This window comes from Xiphophorus couchianus, chromosome 18 (assembly GCF_001444195.1).
Source record: "Xiphophorus couchianus chromosome 18, X_couchianus-1.0, whole genome shotgun sequence".
In the NCBI taxonomy this organism is placed as follows: Eukaryota; Metazoa; Chordata; class Actinopteri; order Cyprinodontiformes; family Poeciliidae; genus Xiphophorus; species Xiphophorus couchianus.
In genome coordinates, this window is record NC_040245.1 from 10,700,511 (window position 1) to 10,721,432 (window position 20,922).

The following is a 20,922-nucleotide window of genomic DNA, read 5'->3' on the forward strand; positions in this document are numbered from 1 at the left end:
GCGACCAGCTCTACCATAGACAGAAGTTCAGAGAGTGAGAGAATTAGAATTAGAATTTAACACCTCACTTGTATTGTTGGAGTTTTTGAACATTATTAGAAGGTTATTGGTGCGCTAGCATGAAGGGGGTGTTTCCGTAAAGCAATGTTATTGCTAAACCTCACCATTTATATTACCTTAACACAACAAATTAGTCTTCTTTTAAATACCAGAGTGAACCTTTTCTCAGCAAGACATTATCCAAAGGATTAGCTCCATAAGTAGGATAACACAACCTCTTCCCTATATGAAAAAGACGTGTTGACACCCATTTGATCCACACATGACTTTTCATTTTTATTCTGCACCAAGGTTTCTTTCTTGCATTTGTATGACATTGTCTTAAGCTTGAACTTATTATCTAACACCACCAGCTTCCTGCTTCACTCATCAGATAAATTTACTCTGCAAAACGAGCAGTTGAGGTGCTGCACCCAAAAAGTGGTGTGTGCTGAATTAGCAGCTAAATTTGTACTGCAATAGAGGGACGGATTCTGCTAAGCTTGCAGCCATTTGTTTTGGATCATTTCAAATCTGAGGTAATCCATCCTTACAGTCTGCTGTGGGCTTATGCTGCTGGCCCTCCATCTGGTGATGGTCTGGGACTTGAGCTGCTGGTTCAACCACTGAGAAAGTTACAGAAAAAACAGCACCCTTAATACTACAGACAATTTATTACAAATGCCAACAAAAGAGCTGAGCAATGTCATATTAAGCAATACAAAGGCAATAACTGCTGCACCGTTATGATCTAATTAAATAAACAATTATTGTGCTTGATAGGTTAGTCAGCTTCAAACTGCTGACTTTGTTGGCATGGACTTTGCTGAACAAAGGAGGATTTTGTTTGCATCAATTAAGCCGAATGTTGAAGAATCCCTGTTGATCTTTGAATTTAACCTCTTTCTTAGACTTCTCCACAGTACATGTGTAACAGTGTTTAAGTTAAAAATACAATAGATGTGAATTTTGTCAAAAATTTGTTTATTTATTTTTTAAATTTATTTTATTTAGTCAACACTGACAGCTCCTCCCCTTTTTTTCCTGTAACTGTGATATATATTAGAATCAGGCTCTGTGTTTTCTTTACAAATATTATATTTTAACATATACTTTAGACAAATCTAATAATATACAGTGTTTCATGAGTAATTTTGCTATGTTTTGTATATGTTTTTAACTGTTGCCATTATTAATGTTGTCCATTTTAGCTATGTTTAATCATACAAATGTTAACTGCTGCTATCTGCTCATAGGGAGCTATTGCTTTGTAGTTTGTTTAGGGTTATTTATTATAACTTATTTAATGCATAAGAACAGAAGCTGCTGGAGATATGTTAACCACCAACTTGATTTCCTCTTTTCTTAGGTATGTTTTAATTTTTGATGCAAAGTAATGTTTCAGTTATCAACTGCGGTAGTCTTTGAATTTTACTTGTGTGATTTTATTTCCAGTTCTAAAAATATATATTCATTGTCATTTATGTTAAAGATGAGATTATGTGGATCAATGATATGAATTTATGTTAAATACCACTTCACAATCACAATCAGCCCCTTTTTCTGTTGCTGTTGTGTAACTGTGGCACAGAAGATGCTGGACTGATGTTAACCACCAAGTTGATTTCCTCTTTTCTTAGAACAAGTACAATGAACCTAAATGTGTCTGTTGTGAAGTCAACCTATTGGACCTGAGACGAACTGAGAAGAGTTACACATGTAACATATTTGGCATTTCCCAGTGTATGGCTCTAGCTTTAAACACAGTCTTTTCTAAAAGGGTCCCTTAGCCTTAACGTATGGCTTTGACTGTCTTCATGAACATTCAGGCACAACATACCTTGTCTTTTTCTTAGTGACTCTCAGCATAAGGTTCTGGCTTAGAAATATACCAAACCCAACCTGAGGCCTCAAGATCTAATCTGTTAGCAGAAGCTACAAACTCACAAACCAATGGTTTGAGAACAAAAAATCACTCTAATACATTAAGATTATGTCCTAAAATGTATGTAAAGTAATATGGAATCAAAGTAACACCATGGGAATGAATAACAAAAGCAGAAACTGAACTAGCTTCACTGCTCACTGTGTTGTAAATTCACACTGTTTGCTAATTGAGTCTTAAATAGATGTGGCTATCATTCTGACCTTATTAGATTAACCAAAAAATAAAAATAGTTTGACGTGCAAACTTTGCAGAAATTAAGATTAGATTATCAATTTTGCTCTGTTAGTTACTTCAGACCTTCTGTTCTGGCTAAGTACCTAGCTAGAGTGAGTTTCTGGTAAAATTATCAAGGAGAATTGATGAAATGCAACACTTTCCCCAGTAAATTATGCATGGTTTCATCATTTCACATTATGTATTTCCTGAATAAAGACTGGTTTATTTAGCCCAGGTTGGAGCTTCTGGAGCTGGATGTAGGTTTAGATGTGAGCATGAGCATGATGTCTAGTGTTGAAAAAATAATGTCTTAGTCCATGTTTTCAAAAAAAAAATCAAAACAAAAACAATAACAAGCAGTAATTGTAATTTTGATCAGTTTTTGCAGATTGATACCATGGCGGCATGGTATTAATGGGCATGGTTTGGTTTATGGTGGCCACCAAAAATAAAACAGAAACAAAAACAAAAAGAAAACACTTTTACATTGCAGCTGAACTTTTGGTTCCCTAAGAAGTCATAATTCAGACTACATTTACTATTTGGTATCTGATATGAGTTTAGCCAATGGATTAAATTTCCAATTTTCCCTAAAAATGATTGAAGCACATTGGGGGTTGACTATAATATGTATCTGTGAGATATATAAGTAAAGACTCTGTAAGACAAATTTAAATAAATAAGCATTTTTATTAAGCAAGACAAAATTTACAGACAGGTCTGGAGGGGACAAAGCCTTTCCCCAAAGCTAAAGTCACTCTGACTCTTAATACTGGTGGAGGCAACAGCTTCTCATATTTGGCATAATTATGTTTAAGCATCACTTGTTTACATTGGTCTTTACCGGAACCCGTCTCAATATGTGGCAGCCTGCAGCTCTGAAAAGTGAGCAGATTCCACATTTCTCTGTCGGTCACAGCTTAGATGTGTCACTGAGACACAAATATGTAGCCTTCATGTCTCAGGTACTACATTATTCTCCCTTAATAACTGCTTTTAATACTGGCTTTCTTCATGCCTGCATCTGTCACCATGGTTACTCTCACTGCTTGTCCTCAAAGATTCCTAGTAGATACATTTTGTGACGTCATTGCTAACACTCAGGAAGAAAAGCTCAGTTTCTAGAGAAGTAACCATTGACAAGACATAGCTTGTGTTCTCTGTCTGCAACTTTATAAGTGGGAAAATATCAGATGCAAAATCACATCGCACATGTGAAAACAGATGTGGTTTAAGAAAAGTGATATGGAAGTGACTTGTGAAACACTTACAAATTCCCATGTTAAACAAGATAAAAATACATTTCCACTAAACTAGCTAAATCATTCCCACAAGTACTTGTAGTGGCAACACATATTCCCCAGGTCATCATATATGTTGTCTGCATGTGATGACAAATTTACATGTCTTGTTCTGCCAGGTTATCTCTTTATTTTGTTTAGCATAAAAATGCTAAACAAAATACAGTTTTGTGTGTTTTATATGTCTCATGCAGTTTTCTGAAATGTTTTTTGCTCTGAAATTTCTCAATTCATCAGATTCTATTAAGTTCAACGGTATAATGTGTCATCCTTCTACTGGTCTGCTGCAATAACCACAAATATATCACTAAAGAACGGCTAAGATTGGGTCCTGCTTAAGAAGAAAAAGAAAAAAGCAGGTTGAGAGAAAGGAAGCCAGGACAGACCAAACAAACTTGGCACCAAATATCACATGCTAACAATAAAGAATCAGTCACAGCTAAAAAGTGAAGTGAAGCATCATGAAGCTCACTCAGTTTCATTTGTCCTCCGATCTCTTCTTCCGTCAGCTTCCTCTCTTTTCTTCCAGAAGGCATCGAGGGAAAAGTAATAACACAGTGGATCCAAGCAGCAGTTCACAGTAGCGAGACATATCATGGGTGTGAGTTCAGACCCTTTAGTCCTCGTTAATGCAGTGATGGACAAAGGCAGGAAGCATACGCAAAACATGACCAAGTTCAGGGCAAAAATCACCATCACGTTCACCTTGCTGTTGACCTTTGCAGACTCACTGAGGTGATGACGCAGGGTCCAGAATACCATGACGGTGCATCCAACATTGACTGCCAGCAAGATGAACTCCAACGTGGACTGAATGTAGGTGGTTGATGAATTTCCTTTTATGTCAGAGTAAACAGATTCAAAACACGTTGAGTTTTTCATACTGTTCAAAAGTGTTGAGAAACGGATACCCTCCGGGATATTGAGCACTATCACGAAGAGCCAAACCAGGACAACTCCTTTCACGGCATTGGACAGAGTTCGTATGTGCCGTGTCCTCAGTGGATAAACCACGGCCAGCAGCCGGTCAACGCTGATGAAAGTGATGAAGATGGAACTGGAGCGGATGTTGTTGCGAAACAGCATCGTGACTAAGACACAGGTAAAGTTACTCAAAGGCCAACTGTCCGTGGCGTAGAAGTAGACCCTCATAGGCAAAGTAATGGCAAGCATCAGGTCTGAGATTGCCAGGTTGATCATGAAAACTGCGTTGGGTGATCTGAGACCATGGTGGAAAAGCAGAATCCACAGTGACACGGCGTTGAGAGGCAGACCAAAAACCAGAATACAGCCAAAAACCGCAGCATAAAAGACAGCCATGATTTCGCTGTTTACAGAAAAATGTCGCAATCAAGCCGTTGAAGGAGCAGTTCCTCTCCCTGCTTTTCATCTGTGAGAAATGAATTGAGGGCAGCAAGCGACAGGAAATTTATGTGAGTTACCATGAGTTGTGGTCTCTCTGACGTACCCTAAAAAACCTTTCGGTGTTCTGTACAGTAAGAGGAAGAGAGTAAGACATATCTGAAGTCAGATCTTTGGCAGTGGTTCAGGTTTTAGGTAGCAAATTATTCACATAGGAAAGTACTCAAAGAAGTTCAAAAGAACTTTGAAAATAATTTGTTTGTTTTTCTTGGATATTATTTCTTAAAAATAATTACAAAACAATGCCTTCCCCTGTGATGTATAACATTTACAAACAAAATCAAAAATTCATTAAAGAAATTTCATTTTTGTTGATTTCAGGACTTGGTACTGATGGATAAGTGCTTTAATCTCACATTTAGTTTTACATTATTTCTCTGAATGTCTGTTGTCTCTGCAGCATCTGAGGAAAAAAGATTATGATGAGATTTTGTTTTATTTAAAATGAAAACAGTTGCTAAGGAAGGAGGTTTTATTCATAGCAAAACTTTCCATTAGTGTAAAAAAAATTCATAATACTTTTGAGACACCCACACTTATACCACCATCCTACTGACGCATATCTGCCGTATATTTCAGATGTGGTGTAAGATACACCACAATGAATCACCCTCAAGCCTCTGATTCATTTGACTGTTGCATATAGAATAAGATGAAAATAGTCCAAATTATCGCCAATGAATACATGAGGGCACAAATATTTCACTTAAATACTGTATGTGTGTTCACGTTCTCTTTTTTTTCTAATGTAGGACATAAACTTAAACTACAGAGAATTAAATAGCATCTTGATTAGTCAAATATTTGTAAATTAAAGAAAGCATCCTTAATACTGCCTGCCAGATTGTTGAAACAACATTTAGAAAGCTGTTCATTGCTTTCTTCAAGAATAGAAATAACTTTATTTTCCATATAATTTTCCTTCCTCTTGATCAGCCACTTCGTGAAGTCCTTTATGTTGCAAAGCATTCATAGAACATGGTGGAGCCACTCCCATACTTCACAGATGGGGATGTTCTCAGGCTTGCAAACTTCCACATTTGCACACCTCTAAATTAAAGTTTCTCCTCAGCAATAATGATGCTGCTTGTGTTTAAAGAATTAGGCAATGTGTGAAAAGCATATTGCTCATAGGATTTGATAGTGAACTAACGGGAAGTGATTTCTCAAGTTCTTGTTTTTATAGAAGTGTGAAATGCGACAACACTGTCCTTCGAAAACGGCTTTGACCTTTGCATGCACTCTGCCGAAGCCAGATCAAACCAGTCAGTGAAATAGGGTGGGTTTATGTTTCTTAAAGCCACAAAAGCCCCTGTTGACTTAATTTTCTGCTTCTACGTTTAAAGAGGAAGCTTCTACCTATTATAATAGAATAGAATAGAATAGAATTCAACTTTATTGTCATTGCACTGTCACAAGTACAAGCAACGAGATGTAGTTTGCATCTCTCCAGAAGTGCTCTACGAGATATAAATATTTATTTACAGATGTACAAGACAATGTATGTATGGACTATAAGGGGTTATAGCAAAAAGATATAGATATTGCGTATAAATATAAATATAAATATGGGAGCTGTATGCACAGATTATACAGATTATACAGAATATACAGATTATACAAGAATGTTAGGGAATGGATTATATACAGTACAGACCAAAAGTTTGGACACACAGTTGTGTCCAAACTTTTGGTCTGTACTGTATGTATATAATATAATACAAGATAAATAATGGCAGATAAAATTTACAGGTTGTATGTGTGTGTGAAGAAAACAGTCTGTGATGTGTGTGTGTGTGAGGATAGTCCATGTGTTATTGTTGTATGAGAGGATAGGGGAGTACAGTCCTTATAGTTTATGTTTTATGTCAGGAGGCGTTCAAAAGCGTGACAGCTGTGGGAAAGAAGCTGTTCCGGTGCCTGGTGGTTCTGGTCCGTAGGCTTCTGTAACGCCTCCCAGAGGGCAGGAGGGAAAAGAGTGTGTGTGCTGGGTGAGTGGAGTCCTTTGTGATTTTCCCAGCCCTTTTCAAACAACGCTTCCTGTAGATGTCCTTGATGGCAGGGAGTGGTGCCCCGGCGATATACTGGGCAGTTTTCACCACCCTCTGCAGCGCCTGCCGGTCGGAGACAGAGCAGTTCCCATAGCAAGCTGTAATACAGTTGGTGAGGATGCTCTCAATGGTGCAGCGGTAGAAGTTTGTGAGGATCTCTGAGGACAGGTGGTTCTTCCTCAGGGTCCTCATGAAGAAGAGGCACTGATGCGCCTTCTTAATGAGTTTGGAGCAACTGGTCGTCCAAGTCAGGTCCACGGAGATGGACATTATTTAACCATGTCCTCTTTTTGGCATTGTTTTGCTAATTATCACTTCTGTGATAATAATTTGGATATTCTTGGGAAAGGATAGTTCTTTAACTTACTTAATTTTTCATGTAATCTTGGACATTTTTATCTCCATATTGGCTAGTAGATTGAGGCACTAGATATTTCTCATAATCTTGAAGCCCTGCTAAATGATCCAAGTATTTCTCCTAATTCACCTTCTTTTCCCTGAGTCCAGTCAAAATCTGAAACATGACCAAAAACCTCCTCAGTTTAAATCTTTAATGTGTCTGACATAATTCATAGTTTTATGTTATGACAATTCAGTCCTTTGTTCCCAGAAAATATGGTTTCTGGGCTGTTTTAGAATTGCAGACAAAGCTTTCAGCTCTCAGTCTGCTGTTTTGGACTCTATTGATGATCTGTTGGGTTTTTTTTATTTTTAAAGATGTTCTTGTTAACTTGCTGTTTTATTTCATGTTTATTATTATTTTCTGTTCCTTTTCTCATTTTCACTTGCTAGTCTCCCCATATACCTGGTCCTACTGTTTGTAACTAGATCAGAGACAAACTTTGTAGTTAAATGAAAAGAATTTGTATCCAAATCTGACAAAAGTTTAAATAATTACCGTCTTAAATGTAAAAAGTGTATCGATTGGCTGCAGGTTGTCCCGAGACACATGGAGGTAAAGCTGTTTGTCATTAGCATAGCCATAACAATTTAAGCTGATCTTTCACAGCACGAATAAACGAAAAAGTGTGAGACCTAAGAGGGAGCTCTGTTGAACTCTGTATCTCACCTACATTTAGATACAGAGTTTAGAATAGAAAAGAAAACTAAAATATAATTTGAACCACCTAAAAACTGTTCTGCAGATACTGTTGTGAATCTATTAAGTAATATTTTGTGATCGACTGTGTCAAAAGCTGCACCTACAGTAGGTCAGTAGTTGTAAAAAGCTGGTAGAAACACAAAAGATTCATAGCTGTATTTCCATACTCCATACTTTCCAGATATTTATTTGTGAAAAAAAGCAAACAAATGATCACTTTCAAGAGGTAATTAAGTACTTTAGCAACCATTTGTACTTATTTATTGTTGTGTTTGTCTCTGTAAGTTGTGTAATAAAAAAATAAGAAAATGAACAAAATTAAATAAATCTTTATGGACTGTGTGAAAGAAGACACGGCCTCTCATCGCCTGTAACTGAAGCTTTCCAAAAAAAGCCATCAGAAAGCAAAAATATCCAATTACATGACCAAATTGATGCTCCTTTATGCTGAACAGTCTATTTTACACACACACACACACACGCCCACACACTAAAGCTAAAGTGATAGTGAGGTGCAACCCATTTCAGGTGGTATATAACAAGTAGCACAACAATGAGATCCTTTTGAATCCTGCATGCAGGATGTGTATCCAGTTCACTTGAATATCTGAATGTGATCAAAGATGTTTTTCTCTCCGGCCTGCAGTTTTGTCCTTTTGTTTCTTCTGAATATCGTAGATTCTGGTGAGTAAATGTGCTTTGGGGCACAACTGAATTTTTTGGGCATAAACAAAAAAACTTCTTTGTTGCCCCAGGTTTAACAACCAGAACAATTGGGTTAGCTCCCTCACACAGCTCAGGTTTGTTATTTGGTGGGTTATCTCATTTCCAGTCTTTGTTTTTTCACTTTTTAATTGGCAGGACGTATTCTGTCAAAGATTAATCGGCGTTTCCGTGACCTCCAGGCTCAGAGACACAAAGAGTTTTTCCTGACACTCATTGCTAGCAAAAGTAAACCTCTTCAACATGTGAAGGAGGGCTGGATTCACCAGCCGCTGGACCACTTCAATAGACAAAATGCCAAAACCTTTACTCAGGTAACTTAAATAGTTTTTGACTCTTCCATTGCTCCATATTTTTGTATAAATACAAAAAACCCTTATTTTTAAACACTGCATTTTTAATAATTTTTATCCAAGAAACATCTTTGCTTAACTTAGAGAGTTAGTAGTTTTGTGGACATTTCTCTGTTAAAGCAATACGCAATCACACATGGTCTTGCTGGTTATTTAAAATAACTTAACAGGAAATAGTGAAAGCCTTTCTAAGTATTTCCTGTAAATTAATGAGGAGTTACGTCTCAGTATTATGTGAAGACATGGACGGCTGAATGGTTAACTTTTCTGTGTGGTGTAATGCCTTTTCAAGCTGGTCGCTATGGTAACTGCATTCTAAAAATATTCCATATGCCACAGCAATGTTTCATATGTATAAATATTAATGCAATGATCAGAATGAGTCACTTTACTGCTGAAAAAGTTTCTACTTGAGATATTTAGTGTCTCCGTGGTGATTTGAGGTTTTCTAAGCAACACGTTTCCTCACATTGTGCCTTTTAATGTGGAATCAAGCTCAGTGAGAGATTTGTTGCTGGATTAAATTAATAAAAATGGAATCTCAGGAGTACCATTGTTTGAATAATTATATAGTGCAAGTGACTGAACATACACTGCATCTGTATGTTCATTTGAACATACAGTACAGATGAACTTTCCAAAGCAAAAGCATTTTCACTTGGGAAAATGCTTCGTTTTTCCAAAGTGAAGCATTTGGTAAAGCTTCACTTTTTCCAAATTCTGATATGTTACAGCTTTTTTCCACATGGCATTAAATTAACCTTTTTCTCAAAATTGTTTGCTCAGCTGACAGTTCAGAAAGTGACATGAACGGGAGTTTATTTGCATGTTAAGTTTGTAACTGTGATCTGATTGCTCAGGACAGATTTAACTGCCAGGTGTGAATCGTTCTGCTAAGTGAGATTTATTATTAGTCAGCCAGATCACAAGACCTCACTTACACAGAATGCTGCATCCAAGCAAGAGCTACAAATGTGGCTTTTTGTAGTTTAAATAAAGACTAAACATGGTTCTGTTTTAAATATTATTGTATTTATTATTTTGTTTATTTCTGTCTGCTTGTGTCTATCTGGGTCACAGAGATTCTTTGTAAACGAGGCGTATTGGCAGCGGCCCGATGGTCCAGTGTTTCTCTTCATTGGTGGAGAAGGTCCCATCTATAACTTTGATGTTCTTGCAGGTATCGTAGGACACAGAAATCTTTATCCATTTATCTGTTCATGTAACACTTTGTCCTCACTTTACAAGTAAATACATTTATTTTTGACAAATGGATGTCAGTAGAAGTCCTATAATATCAGAAATGACACTGTGAGCCTGGAGCAAGTTTGTACAGTGGTAAATTTGCGTTAAATTTACCACTAAACTTACCACTAAATTTGCTAAACAGCACTGGGAAACGAAAAAGGCAACACAAAAATTTAATTATATATAAATAATTTGATCTTTAACTCTTTTACTTTGAAAAATTATGTTAAACCAGAAATGTAATCTATGCATTCACCTTTATGACTTCTAAATGTAGCTTTTGCACAATATTGTATTAAAATATCAATCTTATAAAAGGACAGGGATAGATCAACTTGTTTTAAAACTCAAAATGAACCAAACATAATTCTTGCAAAACCATTATTTTCATTTTAACTAATTGAAATAGTGATAAAAACAAACACTGCATGTTGAGAATAGTTATATATTGAAACTCATTTTAGATTTTAAATCTTCACTGTAATCTCTTAGGTTCAGTTTAACATAGTAATATTCAAGTGTAATATTTTCTATTTCTTTGTCCTAGTCAGGAAATTAATTTAGGGATGCTATTTTTAAAATGATTTGTGCAGCTTAAAGTTAGCTCATTTATACATTTGTTCTTTAAAAAAAAGAATCCTATTTGTCAAATGTCTAATTTTTATTTCAATGTTTAATTCAGCTTCTTGAATAAATTAGCAGATTCAGGTGAAATTGTGCTGAAACAGAGTTTGATAAAAATGTCAAAACACTAGTTTAAACCAGACTTTAAAATATTACAGTCAGAGTAAAAACAAAGAGGACTCTAAATCAGTCATTAAATGTTATGTGTAAGGTAATAATTGGAACACTTGAATAACAACTCCTTTTTAACTCTTGCTTTCCTTTCCACATATTAAGTTCTTCCTAATGGTGGAAGAACTTCATGTCAAAGGCATGTAGTTCAGGAATACGTGAATAAAAATCATGAGTTACAGCATAAGTAATTATAGACCAAACTTCAGTATAATAATTAGACAGACAGGCTTCATTTCAGATTTATGACCAAATATAATTTCACTTTCAAAATCTCTTTTTGCTCGTTTTAATAGCTTTGAAAACTCTGGTCTAAGTCAGCTCCATTCTGTTTCTTGTTTAAATGAATAAACTGAGTCTTTGCGGTGTTTACCATGTTTTTCTAGGTCATCATGTTGACATGGCTAAAGAGCACAGGGCTCTGCTGCTGTCTGTGGAGCATCGTTTCTATGGCGACAGCATCAACCCTGATGGCCTAAAAACAGAGAACCTGGCAGACCTGAGCAGCCAGCAGGCGTTAGTGTTGACTCTTCACCAGTGTGTGTGTCTGCATGCTTGTGTGTGTGTGTGTGTGTTTCCCTCCATTTAATCGCTCTTTTTATATTTTTAACCAGATTTTTGTGTGTTACATTTACCATTCTTATATGAAGAGAACAATTTCCCTGTAACTTCAGCTTATTCCAACTCCTTGGGAAATGACGGACATAAAGTCATTTTCAGCTACTCTAATAGATTCAAATTACCAAGTTCATTTTTCAGGACAGTAATTCAAAAATAGGAGAACTCTCCTTTAATCAGGACAAGGTCCAGCCACTCAGTGTTCACTATGAAACTATGTGTGTGAAATTGTTTCCACATCCTTTATATAGCGCTGTCATTATTACACTTAGAACCATCTGCTTTTGCATGTATTTGTAGATGTTTTTATACTGTAACTTATACAGTAAATAGACATACTTTAGGTCTAGTATACAGACCTAAAGATAACGTTAGTAAATATCTGCAACCTCACCTGGTTCTTTATAAAAATGGAAATTTCCCCTAAACCTACGTGGCAATTACTTTTTATTTGCAAAATTGTTTGAAGTCAACCATATAAAACGTTTTGGAGCATGAAAGACATCGTAAGGAAGCAAAGTAGCGCCACATCTCCATCTCCACCTCCATGTTTGACTGAAGCTATCACGTTCTCTTCCTGAAAAGCTGCTTTTGTTTTATGTCTGGTGTAATGAAACACCTTTAAGCCCTTACATTGATGTCATTTTTACAGTTTCTCTTTCTTATTGGTGACTCACAAACATTGACTTTAATGGAGGCAAGTGAGGCTTAACATTCTTTAAAGGTTCCTTAATGAGTCATGATGTCCTCTTAGAGTAATTTTGGAAATTTTGTCCAGATTTTTAGATTGTGCTCTTATTTTTGATTCACTGGAGTCAAAAAGACAAACAAATACATTAGCAACAAATACACCACCTTTCCTGACTGAAGGATGTCAATAACTTAATCCGTTCTTGATATTTATTTTTATATCAGAACACTTCATGTAGTTTTTTGAGATTTTGGTTTCTAGTATTAATCAATGTTGCTGATGGAACTGAACTCAGCTTTCAAAAATCTCTACCTAGTCACTGTTAATTCATGATTTACTTAGGAGGTCAAAGTGTTTTCTTATTATGCCCACAATCAGATTACTTTTTTCCCATAAATTATCATCCTTCAGAAACTGCATTTGTATTTACTCAGGCTATCTTTGTTTGGTTTTATAATCTGAGACAAAACAACAGAAAAAGAGCGTATTTGGGTCATTTTCACTCTGCACTTTTATTCTCTTTGGTCCAGACTTGCTGACTTGGCTGCATTTCATCAGTACATCAGTCAGAGCTTCAATCTGAGCAGCAGAAACACCTGGATCAGCTTTGGAGGCTCATACTCAGGATCTCTATCCGCCTGGTTTAGAGGAAAGGTGCAGCACTTCACAAATGAATCTCTCACATTAATCAATGTTGTGGTTTCATGAATGTTACTTTAAAATGGCAAACTATATAAAAGAGAAACATTTATGAATTAATTCTAAGCCTTTTTCTGAAATAATTCTTGCAATGTAATAATTTTCATCTTATCCAGATGTGATTAATGAGAAATATTTAATATTTTTAGCTGTTTGTGACATTGGGGACAACATGTTGAAACTTCTAGTCTTTATATTCTTTACCAGTATGAATATGATCTGACTTCACATGGAAATGCTCAAGAGCAGCGTATTAAAATGACTTTGATCAACAGCTTCTTCTAGTCCTTTATTCAATATTCTCTTTCTCTTCTATAATGCTTTCTGGCTATATTCTAATTTCTAATTGTATAATTTTAGTAAAATGTTTCTTCAGTTGCCATGTAACGCAATGATAAAAACAGATCATAGAGGCCTTAACAAATGTTGCTCGCTATTGTTGCTACTGTTAGTTTATTGCTTGTAAAGCTGAACAAGATATATTTTTATGTCCAAAGTCTAGTTTTAGCTCATACTTCTGGACTGAAAAACAAGAAAAATGTAACTGGACATCTTATGATAATACGGTTGTTAGGCAGGAAACATGTCAAGTGATGACCAAACTCCTCTGGAAAAACTGCTTTTACCTGTTTCATGTTTCATAATGAATGAAACTTGACACATTTTCTTTCTTTAGAGGCGTCACAGGTAAAAACAAAACAAAACAAAACAAAAAAAACAGTGGATAAATGCAATAAAGTTACTTAATAGATTTTCTATGTCCATTCTTCTTGTGTTGCAGTTTCCAAATCTGGTGTATGGAGCTGTGGCCTCCTCTGCTCCTGTGAAGGCAAAGTTGGATTTTGCTGAATATAGCAATGTACGGAGTCTGTGATTTACAATCTACCAAGTGAACCTTAAAACTACATTTTAAGAAACTGATTTAACAATATAACTTTGGATTCCCAGCCTGTGGCTGCAGCAGAAATAACAGAAGTGTCTGTGGTAGCAGATTCCAGTCTGGAACTTTATGTTTCCTCCTTACTCACGCCTGCCATTCCCTCCGTCTCAGGTTGTCGGCTTGGGCCTGATGAATGAGGCTGTTGGTGGCTCAGAGAAGGTGTGAAGGCTGCCACCTGGTTGTCTATTCATCATATGAGAACCATTAACTTCCTCTCTGTGTTTGTGTGGAGTATATTCAGCTCCATCTTCTGTCTGCAGTGTCTGGCTAAAGTGCGGGAGGCATTTGTTCTTGTCGAAGCAATGCTGTTGGATGGAAATTTCACCAAGGTGGCTGGCGACTTCGGCTGCTGTCAGACTCCCAAAAGTCCTGATGATCAGGTGATGACTCATCAAAAACAAAACACTTGATCGCTTCAACTCTGGGTTGATTTCACAGCTTTTAAGATTAAATAGAATTTTATTTAAGCTGTAATGTGGATATTTAGATTACTTGTGCATTATTTCAATACAATAAAGATAGCTGGAAATTTTGATCAGCTTTTCAAATTACTTTACCTTGGGCGCTGGTCATTTCATCTCAACGCTACTTTGAGAAAGTCTAATTTTGCTCCTTATTTTTTTCTTTTTTGGGAATAAATGAAGCAATTGGCTTCAAGATGCTACAAAATTGAATATTTACTACTTCTTCCCATTTTGACAACTGACAAGCATAATTGTCTACAATTAATTTCTGATCTGCTGTAATAAAATGTGACGCTATGACTCAAATAAATAACAAACCAGCTGCTTCAAGAAAATCTCCTTAAAGTCTGGAGCACAATTTATCGTATTTCAAGGAAGTAAATTAATCTAAACCAAAAACCTCAAAATGAGACCGAATTCAAAAGATTCAGAAAACAATTAAGTTGACTATATAAATGTGTCAAAAAATGTTGAGTCAAAAAATGCTGAGTTAAGTTGATTTTTATAGTAATAAAAATCACTTCGTAAAAGTGCAATATTTATAGTAATAAAAAATCAGCTTAACAAAGGTTTAAATACATGGATAGAGCATGATTTATTGATAGACAAATTTAAAAAATGAAAAAATGACCAACAGCGATTTAGCCCATGTAGTTTCATTAGTTTAGCTTGATGTATTTTAGTTGTTTCGTCTCATTTGTTTTGCAATCTTCTGATTCAGATACATGTCACAGATAAATGCACCTACAGAACACTTTGCTCACACTTCCTTTCTTCAGATGGAGTTGATGCAAAACCTGGCTGACATCATCATGGGAAGTGTGCAGTACAACGAAGAAGGAGTGTTGATGTCGATAAAGGAGCTGTGTGGTGTTATGACCAAAACAAGTCATAACGCCACACAGGAGGCAGAGATGGAGGCCTACAACCGCCTTGTGAAACTCTCACAGGTTCAAATGGCTTTCTAAGGTCTTTTTTAAATGTTCATGTTTAGACATGACCACTAGAGGTCAGCACAGAGTCATTTCAGTGAATATCTCACTGAGGCTTAAAATATGGTGGTGCTAGTAAGAAATCATTTTAGAAAATGTGGATATTACAGGTACAGATAATAAATAATGGAATGTTTCGTAAAAGTGCAATATTTCTTGCCAGTCATCTCAGAAAGTGATGTGAAGTTTTATTTCTTATGATTATGAAAACCCAAAATTCAGTGGCTCAACAAATTTAAATAATGCAACAAAGCTCATTAATAAAAACATGGTGTCACGTCCTAATCAGCTAATTAACTCAAAACACCTGCAGCAATTTCCCGAGCCTTTGAACAATCTGTTACTCTGGGTCAGTGAGCTATGGGGAAAACTGCTGACTGGACAGATGTCCAACACCACAAAAGATTGTTCCTGAAGAACCTGGTGGCTCGCAGAGTTCTGTATCCCAGCACATTAATAGAAAATTGAGTGGATGGAAAAAGTCCCCAAGCAACAGGAAGAACCTCCGCCCTGGGAGCTTTGTGACCACACACAGATGAATCCTAGACAAGAGCCACAAATGCCACATTCCCTGTGCCAAACCACAGAGAACCGGAGAAAACATCAGAGGTGTCTTACACTCTGAGTAGAAAAGGAACTGGACTGTTGCACAATTGTCCAGAGTCTTATTTTCAGATTAAAGTAAATTTAAAGATCAAGGTCCCAGAGTCTATAAGAAGAGTGAAGAGGTACAGAAACCACTCTGCTTTAAGACCACTGTGAAGTTTCCACAGTCAGTGATGGTTTTGGTTGCTGTGTCATCTGCTGGTTCTGGTCCACTGGGTTTTCTGAAATCCACAGTCAGTGCAGCCGTGTACCTGGAAATTCCAGAGCACCTCATGATGATTTTATTTTCCAGCATAACTTGGTGCCATCCCACACAACCAAATGTACCAAAAGCTGGTTCCGTGACCATAGTGTTCCTGTTTTTGATTGGGAGATACCAAACTCCCCTGACCTTTAACCCCTTAGAAAATCTACGGGCTGTTATCAAGAGGAAGATGAGGCAGATGACCTGAAGGCAGATATCAAAGCAATCTGGGTTTCCTCTACACCTACACAGTGTCACAGGCTGATTGCCTCTTTGCTATGGCACGTTGATACAGTAATGAAAAATGCAAAAGGAGCATAGACCAAGTACTGAGTGCATATGGATGTTCATATTTTCTATAATCATAACATTAGCATTTAAAACATTGATTTTTGATTGGACTAATGTGGTATTCTAACTTTCTGAGACACTGAATTTTTAGGATTTCTTTAATAAATTTCCATAAAATGACAAGAAATTTTGCACTTTTGTGCAATATTAAAATTTTTCTAGATGTACCTGTAAATGAGTAGCTCTAAGGTAAAATGATTTGTGTGTAAATATGTGTAGATGTACCACTCCAACTCTGATGAATCGTGTCTGGACATTTCTCATGAGAAAACGGTGAAGGAGCTGAAGGACGTGTCTCACAAGAACCGTAGAAGAGCAGAGAGACAGTGGACTTACCAGACCTGCACTGAATTTGGCTTTTGTACAACACACACACTCAAATAATCACTCAAATATCACTCCTCCTGTATATTAAACCTTCTTTTCTGTTGCTCTTGTAGATCAGACCTGTGAGGACACTACCTGTCCGTTCTCTGGCATGGTAACCCTACAGGCTCAGACTAAGATCTGTTCCAAGGTGTTTGGTATTTCCCAGCATTCTTTGCCTTCACGCATCGCCTTCACAAACAGCTACTACGGAGGAGACAACCCCAACACATACAGGGTCCTTTATGTTAATGGTAAGATTATCTTCATTGAAGGAAAAAAAACATGCAGCAAATGATTGAAGCTCCATACCACAGTGAGCAGAAACAGACCCATTTTCTGGACAGTCAACCGCAGCAAGAAAGCTGTCTGTTGTGACAAGATTAGATAAGAAACCAGCGTAGCAGGGTCATTAAATACATCTGTATCATCATCACCGCAGGTGGAGTGGACCCATGGAAGGAGCTGTCAGTGGTTCAGGACAGCAGTGAGGGATCTCAGACAGTTTTCATTAAGGACACTGCACACTGTGCTGACATGTCGAAGGAAAGACTAACAGACCGCCACTCACTCAGGGAGGCGAGGCAGGTACGGTCTCCTGTCTGCTATCAGTGCCGAGTATAATACGGTACCTTGGAAAAATATTCAAACCATATTTCTTTACTACCATAAACTTCAATGTATTTTCTCAGGACTAAATAGCTAGAACTTGAGACTCGATATATTGGTGCTACCATCGGTATGAGTCGATTTAGCCATTTTTTAACTTATCGATATTAGTGCAATAAATGGTACTGGGCCAATATTAACAACCAATATTTGTTTCCATCGTGTTGCTGGAGGGGGAGGAGATGGTCATGTGATAGTGTGATGTGATGGTAACCATCACTAAATATTGGTTATTGACCATAAAAGCTATATGAATGTCAGATATCAATATTGGCCCAAGTTTTCGCATCAGTCCATCCCTCTGCTAGAACAAGGTAAAGTAGTGCATATATATGTTTCGTTGCTCATATTTAAAAGTTTACATGATTCCCACTTATTTTTCTTTTTACAAATAAAACTCTAAAAGTATTCAACTACTTTCTGTCTGATATTCTAAATAAAATTCATAATTTATGTATAATGAACAAAACAAAATCACCTGTGGCCTCATCTCAGTAGCCTTTATTTTGGTTTTGCCACATTGTGAAAGTCAAATGTTAACTTTTGTTCTAGAAAAGAATCACACTTAATTTGGATCTGAAAAAATTTCATATCAGAAAAAAACATACTCTTAGAGTCATTGGAAACTTCAGCATCTTTTACTTTAAGATTAAACATAAAAATGAATCTTGTATATAAGGACATTTTAAGCACAATATTTTCCTGCTTTTCTTTTCTCAGGAAATTGAGAACCATGTCGCCAGCTGGTTGAGGACAGCTGCCCTGGAGAAAATGACAAAATCAGGAGCATAATTGTAATCAGTGATGTTAAAGCCAGATCAGCTCTTATCATTGTTTTCTGAAACTGAGAGAATCTGACTGCTTTCCTGCATTTCCTCTTGTTGTGTCCATAATAATCTCAGCTCTGCAGTCAACCTCTGTGCTTGTGTGATTTGGATGCTGCCGTTAGCATTTTGTGATATTAAAAAAGTCTTTTTTTGTGGCTTTTACAAGATTCACTTGCTGCTGTTACACAATTTTATCACTAGGGTGTGGTGTTGCAACTTTCTAAGAAAACTCTGAAAAACACCCAATATTAAAGTTTGGAGCCGTTAATCTGCTGTTTTTGATTAAATGCAGTAAGCCTGTCATGGTGGAACATTTTGGTCAGATTTGTTTCGTTTTTCTCTATAAGAAAAAATAAAAAGTGAAAATAAACCAGAGTGCTGTGTCTGACTTTTTCCAAGGAGGCGACACAGTTGAATTTCTAACATCAAGAGGAATCATGAAGATTCTGGGTGTATTTGAGGAGAAAAGGTGAGGGGAGAACCAGTTGTCCCAAGGCCATCTGTTTCCGTGTGTGTGTGTGTGTGTGTATGTGTGTGCATGTATGCGTGAACCTCTCAACAGGGGGGTCATAAGTGGGAGGTCATGACCCTGCTGACCTCCGTGGGAGTGAAGCTCATCAATCAACTAGAGGTTGGACAGAACAGCAAGGGGGCACACACAGGCACACACAGGCTTTATAACACACACTGATACTGTAACACACACACACACACACACACAGAAACACCGATCTGGGATTGAACATGTTAAAAAAGCACATTTAAATCATGGTTTGACAATAGCAAAAATTTAATTTATGGAATAAAAACTAAAATTTGATATATGTTGAGACTAAATATTTGCTCATCCACCTAAAGCTCAGATGTTATCGCACATCAGGGGTCAGTTGACGAGAAGAAAGGAGTTTTAAACAGCATTCCTTTATTTTGCATCTTGCTTCAAACAATCTTTATCCCCTCAATACAGCAAGCTTACACACACACACCCACACCCACATGCACACACACACTTATACAAACTCCACAAGCTGCTATCTGGATTATCAGCCAGCACTTGCAGAGCGACAGGGAATGCTTTTTCTCTCTTCACCACCATTCTTCCTCCTCCTCCTCCTCTCTCTCTCTGCAGCCTGTCCTGTTGATCAATGAGGAAGTTCTTGGGCCTCAACTATTAATCAGAGCCTATCGGCTATCTGTCCGCTGAGCCAACCAATCACGGCTCTCCGACAGCTGGGCCATGAAAAATGTGGCCCTGGTGGATGAAGGGGAGGAGGTTGGGAGGTGGAGCGAGGGGGGGGGGCAGCGATGGGGTCGTGAAGAAGAGGAGGGAGGTGAAGAAGCACTCCATCTGAACCGAGTCAGGTCACGGCTGCACAACCGCTCTTAACATGGAGACGGCCTCTATACACAGAAAGTTCATGGGTTTCATGATAGAGCAGTGCGATTAAATTTTCTGAGTCAAAATAACAAAACTTCAGTAAGTAAACTGTGTTTTCTTGGTGTCTCTGCAGCAGAAAGCTCCTGTGAGAACTTTTTCTCATGTCCAACACCAAGACTTGTCCTTCCTCAATACGCCACCGTCTCTTGTCTGCATAATCACAGTTGCTCACACTCATCCATTCACATCTTATTGCCATGATTGGATTACATCTAATGCTATTACGCCGCTCCCATCTCTCCCCCCTGACCCCCTCATTGCACCTCAGTCTACCTCCTCATAGATTTCTTGCAGATGTTATTAGAGTCTGATACGATGCAGGTCTCCCCTCCTTTCTCCAACCCCATGTTTTGGATTTATGAACCCCTCAGACTTCTCTCCTTTAATCTGTCTCTCCTCCTCCTCTCCCTTCCTGCGCCCGTCCATCCATCATTCCCCGGCTTGGTTTGGGCGGAAGAGTATTAATCCCGCCATCCCATCTCTCACTCCTGTGGACAGATGAGAAGGTGGAGGAGAAAAATGTGGCCTGGAGGAGGAGGGGTAGAGGGTAGGAGCCCTCCGATTACTTTTCATAACATTTCTGTAGCATTGTGGGAAATTATGATGAGGCATAGCAGGTGTTCGTACCTTCAACAGGTACATGCAGGGATAATTTTGCGCTGGTTCAGGATGCAGTGCTGTGTGGAATTATTTGAACTTGAACCTTTTCACAGTTTTTTCAATCAATAACAATAAATCTCAATGTATTTCATTAGGATTTTATGCTGCAGATCAACATATATTAGCACATAACAGTGAAGAGGAAGAAAAACATCTGGA

At 37.4% G+C, this 20,922-nt stretch overlaps 2 protein-coding genes across 2 annotated transcripts; one reads left to right on the forward strand and one right to left on the reverse strand.

Moving 5' to 3' along the window:
* Nucleotides 1-330: 330 nt before the first annotated feature.
* Nucleotides 331-4,934, reverse strand: LOC114161412 (lysophosphatidic acid receptor 6-like). The gene is made up of 2 exons (XM_028044672.1): nucleotides 3,977-4,934; nucleotides 331-665 (listed from the first exon to the last, which is right to left on the reverse strand). The coding sequence occupies exons 1-2, from the start codon at nucleotides 4,822-4,824 to the stop codon at nucleotides 659-661; spliced, it is 855 nt and encodes a 284-aa protein (XP_027900473.1). The 5' UTR covers nucleotides 4,825-4,934; the 3' UTR covers nucleotides 331-658.
* A 3,681-nt stretch (nucleotides 4,935-8,615) lies between these two features.
* On the forward strand, nucleotides 8,616-19,021 carry prss16 (serine protease 16). Its single transcript, XM_028044825.1, has 13 exons — nucleotides 8,616-8,763; nucleotides 8,941-9,116; nucleotides 10,236-10,335; nucleotides 11,585-11,714; nucleotides 13,038-13,161; nucleotides 13,988-14,065; nucleotides 14,258-14,305; nucleotides 14,407-14,526; nucleotides 15,390-15,560; nucleotides 17,023-17,164; nucleotides 17,244-17,423; nucleotides 17,612-17,757; nucleotides 18,559-19,021. Exons 1-13 carry the CDS (start codon nucleotides 8,703-8,705, stop codon nucleotides 18,628-18,630), a joined length of 1,548 nt encoding a protein of 515 aa, XP_027900626.1. The 5' UTR covers nucleotides 8,616-8,702; the 3' UTR covers nucleotides 18,631-19,021.
* Nucleotides 19,022-20,922: the final 1,901 nt, after the last annotated feature.